General features: G+C 33.0%; 1 protein-coding gene across 1 annotated transcript; it reads left to right on the top strand.

The window, feature by feature from the left end:
- The first annotated feature begins 356 nt into the window (after positions 1-356).
- LOC131072171 (uncharacterized) lies at positions 357-3548 on the top strand. The gene is made up of 4 exons (XM_059221899.1): positions 357-760; positions 2610-2719; positions 2812-2933; positions 3310-3548. Exons 1-4 carry the CDS (start codon positions 445-447, stop codon positions 3455-3457), a joined length of 696 nt encoding a protein of 231 aa, XP_059077882.1. The 5' UTR covers positions 357-444; the 3' UTR covers positions 3458-3548.
- The last annotated feature ends 5621 nt before the right edge of the window (positions 3549-9169 follow it).

The following is a 9169-nucleotide window of genomic DNA, read 5'->3' as shown; positions in this document are numbered from 1 at the left end:
AAGCTGGTGTGCAAATCTAACCTAACCTGTTTTTAACTCATTTTCAATGGAACTTGGCTTACAAAATATGACCCTACGACTCGCTCTAATCTTGGAAGATCTTAATATAGAAGACAATATCTCCATATGATCTGGATAAGAACATTAATGTTAGCTTCCTCAGAGAAGATGGTAGTCATTAAAATGTGCAGAAATAATCGGTGTCCACATTAGCAGGATTCAGTTTAAATCAGCTACAAATAGGGGAAGAAGTAATCCTCATCCATGGAGACAAAAAAGGCCGTGTTTAATGCAAAAACAGCAATCTCCTTAGCATTGTCTTCTTCTCCATTTCATTCATAAGTTCTCTTCCATGGACAAGGATTATACAGGTGAATGAACCATGAATTGTATTAGCTTATTCATTAAGGGCAAACTTAGTTGTGATAAACTACTGAGAAAATAATGCCTGTCAAATCAGTGTTCAGACAACTATTAGGATGGAACAAGAATCCCATCTGTGGAAATCTTAAGGAATTTGATTATGGTTCTGATTATTCCATCTCTTATTCAGAAGGCCCGCTTGAGAGATGGGAGAAGAATGCAAAAACAGGGGGAAACAGAAGAGTAGTTGTTGTGGTTGATGAATCAAAGGAATCCAGGATAGCCCTGCAATGGACTCTCATTCATGTTGTCAATCACACCCACCAGCTCATACTGCTTCACATACTTGATAGTTCTCTGGTTTCTTGGAGCCGTGTGGGATCTATCACCCGTGCTGGTAAGTTATATTTTAATTTACACAGGATTCTTTTGCAGATATGCTTGGTCACTGGCTTAGTGGGTAAACTGGGTAGGCGAAGTAAAATTAAACAAATCTTTGAAAATGTAATGCTGTGAAGATACTGCATATCAAATGTTTCATTCTCAACTTCAATGGTTGCCTCAATTTTTTCAGTTTTTTTTCTCAGCTCCCTGTTTGGATTGCAAGATATGAGAGCTCAACTTAATGAAATAATTTGGTCCCTGCCTCTCACAGTGGGGAGATCTTCTCATAGAAAGTATTTTTTTTTGCTTTGTTGAATATAGGGCTGATTTCAATGTTGATAACATGTCCATGGGGGGAGATTTTCTCTTACAAATAGTTGTTTCTTGTGTAGGCTGATATTGGGTTGATTTTAAGTTTGATAAAATGTTATTGAATTAATTAGAGATATCTAATTGGTCTTGGTCTGTTATTCATTTATTTTCTGTTTTCTAGTTCATTATGTTGACGATAGGTTATGGAGTGTGATCTGAAATGTTTAATTGATTCAAAAAGATAAAACACCGTCATTGAATTAGGTTCAACATTGATAAAATGTCATTGAATTAGCAGTGTTAGAACATGCTTATTGTTTTAAAATATATCTATTTAAAAATCAAAATATTTTTTATTAAGTAATTAAAAATTATTATCTTTGTATTGTTTTTATAATATTCATTTACTCATTCTATTAACTATTGGTTTTTGGTAGAAATTCATATGTTTATTGCTTTTTTAAAAAATTGTTATATTTTATATTATATGTCCATCATGGAATTGATCTTACCTGTATTAAAATTTCATTCAATTGATCATTAATTTCTATGTATAATTTTAACTTTCATTATTTTATATTTGATCATTTTGGATTTCAAACATAAGAAATTCTCATTTACAAGCTAGAGTGCTTTATAATTGAAAGTTCTTTATTATAATTTGAAGTGATTTTTTTTTTCAACTCTTCTTGCTTTAAATGTATAGAATATATCATTTTCAATTTCTTCTTAGAAAAGGAAGAGGAGAAGATCTAATAGTTGAGCACCATAATTTTATGCCTTTCAAAATCATATGCTACAATTTTGAATTGCTCTAAATGTTTTTACATTAGTTTACTTGGTAGAGCCCCTATTTATGATTAAGGTTTCAGGTTTACATTATCAAATATGATGCCACATTAGCATTTTTTTGTTCAGGTGTCCAAAAAGACCCAGAAAACATGTAGACTGATAATGATACATTAAGTCATGTTTTATTGGTGTATTGATATGGCATCACATTATTTGTCTTTTTTAGATCTAAAAAATAGACTTTATTTAATTATGAGTACTATGTGATCAATACTAACAACTTGGAACTCACAACTAATAGTGCTAAACTATTAAAAATATTGGACAGTAAATCAACAAAGATTATCATAGCTATTGGAACATGCTCAACTATCAGATTTTCTCACCTAACAAATATTAATACTCTTTTCAAATTATAATTTAATAATAAAAAACTATTTAGACCTTTTAACCTGATGAAGATTTTAGATTTGTCTCTAAGGTTTTACAATGTCATCATTTTACCTACTCTTTATAACTCTGCATAAAATACCTCTTCAATTCTCAATCCATTTCACCCATGCTCCTGTGTACATGCTTTTTCTCGACTAGATTTGTCAAGACTCACTACTAAATAGTGACCCATCTAAATCACTGTATGTCAATCCATTTCCACCTCAGTTTACTAGCATTTATCTTGAATTGCAATCATTGCTTGAAATGTCAATCCATTCTGAACCTAAATATCTCACAAATTAATGCAGTGTTTTTCATTGCAGATGGTCTTTTGTCCAAAACTGATGAGAATGCTGAAAAGAACAAGTATAGAGAAAAGGCATTAGCTTTCACCAAATCACTGGAAACTTTCTGCATATCCATGCGTCCAGATGTATGTATGTCAGTGAAACAAAGATTTTCTTGTCTTAATTTGTTTTGATGTTTACCAAAACATGTAAAGAATGAATGGTGATGGTATAACAGGTTAAGGTTGAGTCAGTGGTTTCAGAAGGAGGGGATAAGACAAGTACAGTTGTGAGATGGTCCAAACAATTGGAAGCTTCCATTCTGGTTGTGGGTCAGAAAAAACCATCTATGTTTGGCAGGTCCTTTTATGTTTCAAGCTATGCCTATTGCATTAACAAAGAAACATCTTGTATGTTAATCCAAACCACCAATTTAGTATACCTCCTGGGATCTTTGTATGAAAGGATTGTTTTTTCACCTAACTAATATTGAAAATTGATTATATTGTAGAGTGGAGAGTAGCTTTTAAATTCAACCGTGTGAGATTCGTTCAATGTCAATGTTTCGGATTACATTTTTGATCTATTATCAGAATAATAGAAAATTAGAAGAGTAAAATAAATCCCAAAATATGATCCGAAATATTGATGTTAAACAAACCTCACACAATTGAATCCAAATACTACTCTCTACTATTGTAAACTGTAGAAACTTAATTCTTCAATTATATTGCAGAGTTTTTAGTGGCCTGAAGGAGAATATAGCTGAAGCCTGCATTGCTAATACAGAGTGTCTGACTGTGGGTGTGAGAAAGAGGAGCTCTAAGTATGGAGGGTACATGATCAATAGCAAGGAGGTCAAAAATTTCTGGCTTTTGGCATAGGCAATCTACCTCCTTAAGAGCAGTATCTGTGTTCCTTAATGGTTTTCCAGTTTTATTGGGAAAGAAATTGTTTCAGTTTTTCAAACAAGATTGGTAGCTTTTTTAAAAGTTTGTTAGAGCATTGTGGCTACAACCATGTATATGTAGAACTGTTAATTATTAAATATTGGTTTTATTTTATTTTTTGTATTTTAAATTATTGATTTTATGAGTTTTTAAGATAAATTAAAAAAAATGTTGATGTTGGCATCGTGTGATAGTTAAGTTGTAGTGCTGTTGTTCTTGCTGTTAAGGTTTAAATTTTATTGGGGTGTTATTGTTGATTATACTAGGGATGAGGTCCCTCATTTGTAACCTCGTGGATTCATAGCTCAAGTCAAAAGCCTTAAACTTTCTTTTATTAAAAAAATAATAATAATAATATTAAAACAGATATTTTTTTATTAATAGATAAATAGACTTTAATGGATTCTTAAAATTCGAGCATATTAAAATATAACCATAAAAATACTTGATCAACAATAAAATATTTAACAGCTAAAAAGATTAAAATTTGAAAGAGAATAAAATCTTTTACCAACAACTATCACAAAAATCATAGTTATAACTAAGCTCCTAATAGAAAGCAACTCGCCTAATACACTTTGCATGTCCCATTCCTTGCAATCTACACACCCTTATCCCAAAGATGGTAAATCAAATAGATTTATGAAAACCTATCTTCCTGAATTTCGAATGATCATTCATGAGAAACCATTTTCTAACTCCTTCAAACATGAAGAGGAGTCCTCCTCTACCTCCACAACCAAAGTCACCTCATGTGATGAGGAAGAATCTCTAGCTGAAGATGTTGTAAGCTGCACAGAATAAGCATGAGCAAGAATCCCCCACAGTCCACTAACTAGGCAATGGGAACAAATGACAAAGACTTCATAACCAAACCAAAAGGAGAAGTCTTATCAAGGAGCAATAAAATCACTTCCATATCAGCCCTAAGGAATGCCACCATAAGAGGAGCTCCCAAGATCAAATCATAATCCACCACCAATAAAGGGGTGGGACAAGGAAGCTCCTCATTATTAGAACATTGTTAATTCATATTATCATCAATAAAATATTAGAAAAATTCAAGTATACATTAAGTATACACAATAAAATTTCATTATTTATTTGGATTTCAATTAATATAGATCTAAAATAAAATAAAAATATGAATTTTTTTGTGTGATCAATTCAAATCTATTTATAAAGAAAAATTAAGTTTCAATAATGTTTAATTTATGCTAAATAAGATTGAAACATGTATGTATAAATTAAATTAGGTTAATAAATATGATAATCTAAAAGATTTTTATATTATAATAATTAAATAGAATTCCAGTAAATAGAAAATAAATGTATTTAGCTTTATCATTGAAAAATAAATACAATCTAATATGGCACTAAAATTGGAATGTCTTTGAAATAGAGAAAGATCATTATAGCCTATAGCTCGTCTCATAATCAAAATATTATTTCTACATTGTGTGGGCTTGAGTTTGACAATCAAGCTTGAGCCATGATCATGGAAATGTCCTATACCCATGGACATGATCTAGAAATTTGCATAGTCTTAATTTTTGTTTCACATGTTTGCATCCATATTGTTTTTCCTTGTTTGATACCTAAAATTGGTAATATATAAGAGTACTTTTGGAGGGTTGTTGGGAGGCAATAATAGCCTAACATCTTTCCACATCAAGTCCACAAAGCATTAGATTAGGAAGATAACATTTAGACTAGGGATACTATGCATGCATCACATCCCATCCCTTGGATATAAGTATATTGTAAGATTTAAATATCAAAAGAAGAGAGATAGAATATGAGATAAGAATGTAATAGAAGGCAGATATGAATGAGTATGAACAAAAATAATATTAATGTATAGAATGAATGTATAGAATGATATAAGGGGATATAAGGATGTATATGGTGTATAGAATTCATATAAATAATACAAATACTTTTGGGTTCCATATATGATGTGTTCTGGTATGTTCTTGATATTTTGTTAAGGCGTTAGTCTCTTGTTTTGATCTAATCCATGTTCGCTTAATAGGACCGAGTCTAGGATATAAACTACACATTAAGAAAGTCCTTGGGGCCCAAATTTCTTGCTAATGTTGGTTCCATTGTCAAGGCCCTGGTTATCTCTTTCTAAGGACAGCAAGGAAATTTTCAAAATTCAAAACAACAAACTGGATAGAGGAGAAAAGAAGATGTAAAGCATATGAAAAGAATTGTCCTCTTGATGTCAAACCTGTGAGAGGGGGTTAGGCGCCAAGAGGATGGGGAATGCGGAGGGGGAGGAATTCTAAAAGGGATCCTTGAAGAGATGTGACCAATAGAAAGTAATTGGATACTTGCTATGGGGACTAATAAAGGAGTAATGTAACACCAAACCAAAAACACCCATGGCAAAAGGAGATGAGAGTAATACAAGAGAGATTAAGGAGCAAATTTCATTAGCAAGAAAAGTGACGATGGCCAACCCAAACAATGAGGAAAAAAGAAGAAAATGGTTAAAAAAGAAGAGAGACGCCACAAAAGAATGGAGAATTTGGAGAAGATGAGAGTTGAGCAACCTATGGGATTGGGAAGTTATCTCTCTCTTGGTCAAACCTTGGATAGCTTCTTTTAATCCTCTTACTAAACCACTCAATGTGCATTCGGTGTGGGTTCGTCTTCCCAATCTTCCTCTTCATTTTTTAGAGTACTCTTGTTATGAGGCCATTGGCAACTCTATTGGATGCTTCTTGAAGGTTGATGATACCACATCCTTCATGGTTCATTATGTGTTTGCTTGCATTCTAATCGACATTGGCATCTATATGCCTCTCCATGGGGATGTGATTCTTATGGTTGGGGATAGGCCATGGACTCAATTCCTGGATTATGAGGGCCTCCCCTTTCGTTGTCATAGATGTTTCTCAAATGGTCACTTAAACTTCAGAGTTTTCTCTCTCGCACCATAAAGGTACTACTACTCGGTGGAAAGATGTTAATGTTGATCATTTGATTGTTGATGTTTCTGATTTTGATGACTATTCACATGTTGATGATGATGACTCCTCTTACTATTGTTGTAGCCTCAACTACCCCCCTAGATCCTACGCATGCTAATGTGGCCTCCTATGGCCCTAAGGTTTTTACTCTTGTTGCCCTTTTTTTGTAGCAATCGTCTGCTCCAAGTGTTGACAAACCCTCTAATGGGTTTTCGCCTCTTGATCCCACTTGTAATGATGTTTTTAATAGTAGTATTGCCTAGACTATTGTTTGACATAGGCAAAAAGGTTATTCTTCCCATCTTCCCAAACTCTTCCTTGAGTTGTGGATGATTCTTCCCACTCTTGAGTTGGGATCCTAGCATTCTGCTAATGTGTAGTTGATGGTTTGTTTGACAACGGTATTTTGACCAGCTATTAATGGCATGTTCGACTTGAGTTTGTATAGGGTTAGTACCTTTTTTTTGTTGTCTTTTCATTTATGTTGCCTACAAGTTGTTTGTATACAAGGTTTGGACCCTTGTTTTGTTGCTTTTAATATCAAAAACACATTAAAGGTATGTTAACATGGAACATGGTCGAACATAACCCACAATTTACCTCACATTCTTTAGATTTGTAAATATTGATCGGAATCAAATGTAACCCATAATAAGCACATAACAATTCACTTCACATCCTTAAAATTTATAATTGTAGATTGCAATCAAATGTAGTGCATAATAGGCATATTGCAACTCATTTGACATATTTAACAATTGTTTTTAATTAATAAAGCAGCATTAACTAGGGCGTTGACCCTTAACATAGTCAAAAACTATAAACTAAAAACATCAACGCCAAGAAATGACGTTGGCAACAAAACAACAACCTAGAGGCGACAAGAACGAAAGTCCAATCAAACAAGCAAAGGAAAACCTATCCAACTGGAAAACAACGAAGACCCCCAATCAAGGGGTGGGAGAACCACCCAAACCCCGACAAGGGGGGGGGTTTGGGGCAAAGGAGAAGACTTCCCCTTCTGCTTGCGGTCAAATATAATTCATCATCAATATCGTACAACTTTCATCACACTTTTTTTAATTTGGAATATAACTAAATTAGTACCATACACTATGCTCCATTGTCTTAAAATCTATAAGTATAGATCAAATTATTAAATAAACTCCATAATTGATACACTACAACACACACTGCATTCCTAAGATTTGTAAGCCTTGCTCACAATCAAATGTAATCCATAATCGGTATCAAAACTTACCCCATATTCCCAATCAATAAGAGAGCCTATTAATTCTCATTATCACAAACATGTTTTTAAATCTATTTTAGCCATAGATTACACACACTAAGGAAGACAAGGGAAGGAAGAATTCTAGATGTTTTCTACTTTTCGTAAGTATCGTTTACTTCGTCATTAGATGAAGGAGATTTAATGAGGAATGTGTTTTATTTCTTTTCAATTTAATACTATAGTGATTCATTTCACATTAACTAATAAATGGTGGCAATATATGAAAACAAATATATATAGAACAAGAGTAAGAATATGTATGAGAAATGATCTCAATAAAAAGACAAAATAAGAAGCTAAACTTAACCAAAAATGCATTCTAAATGCTAGCATATATAAGAGCAGGAAGATCTCTCTCTCTCTCTCTCTCTCTCTCTCTCTCTCTCTCTCTCTCTCTCTCTCTCACATAACATGAGACTATTGGTAATGGATCCTAATTTTCTTCTTGATTCGAAGACTTTGTTTAAGTCATGTTTGTTGATTTAAAGACATCAACTCCCCATTCGCACACATCATGTTCTAATTGGCCTACCATTTTTTTTCTAGTTGACCTTACACAAAAATCTTTGGTGTACCCATCACACAGCAAGGTGCAATTGCTAGTTACCTATATTTGCACCTAACATATGGTCACATGGTTCCACAAATGGGATTCTTTAAAACCATCCCCTTTAAAATTAAACTGATTTCCCTCATCTAGATGTTGTGAAATTATAAAGGAAGCATAATACAATGAACAGAAGAATATTAGCGTACAAAATAGGGTTGCCTTAAACTTGCACAATCATTGTGCCACATTGAAATTACGTTCTCCAACATAAATAAACATTTTGGAGTAATGATGTGTTAACACAACAAAATGAACAGAAAGTTATTACAAGCAATAATATTCAAATATTACAAGAAACACATCTTACCTTTGCATTTCTCAAAATCCTGAATGAAAATTTCAGATCACTCATTTTTTTACAACAGATTACTTGGCATCATATGGTTTGTTGTTTTTAAATCTAGAGAACACATTTCATTCAATTATGGATAGTCATCATCAACACTAATGATTTTAAGTCCTATTGATATCAACAAATACCATAACAACTACCCGTTGTAATAAAAAATGAAACTCACCAAAGCTTCTTGATGGTTGCCGCTTTGCCACTTTTTTTAATATTGGATATTCCCTAGAGTCTAGTTGTCAAGTCTAGCACCATAAACATCAGTTGCTTATCGGCAAGCCCAAATACAAGCTTTGAAGTCGAAGCCTAAGCCTCGCACCTAAATCTCATCACAAGCACTAAGCCTATTTACCGTACAACTATAATAATTAACATTAAAATAATAGTTGTCACTACATTAATCCACGTGCACGTA

This window comes from Cryptomeria japonica, chromosome 6, assembly GCF_030272615.1.
Source record: "Cryptomeria japonica chromosome 6, Sugi_1.0, whole genome shotgun sequence".
Taxonomy (NCBI): domain Eukaryota; kingdom Viridiplantae; phylum Streptophyta; class Pinopsida; order Cupressales; family Cupressaceae; genus Cryptomeria; species Cryptomeria japonica.
Note: the sequence above shows the minus strand (reverse complement) of the source record. Positions and strands in the feature narration are given on the sequence as shown.

Excerpts from the sequence above, each read along its gene's own strand:
- LOC131072171 (XM_059221899.1), top strand. The coding sequence starts at position 445 with ATGCCTGTCAAATCAGTGTTCAGACAACTATTAGGATGGAACAAGAAT. Across the intron at positions 761-2,609 it reads GGGATCTATCACCCGTGCTG|ATGGTCTTTTGTCCAAAACT; the intron begins GTAAGTTATATT and ends TTTTCATTGCAG. Across the intron at positions 2,720-2,811 it reads GCATATCCATGCGTCCAGAT|GTTAAGGTTGAGTCAGTGGT; the intron begins GTATGTATGTCA and ends ATGGTATAACAG.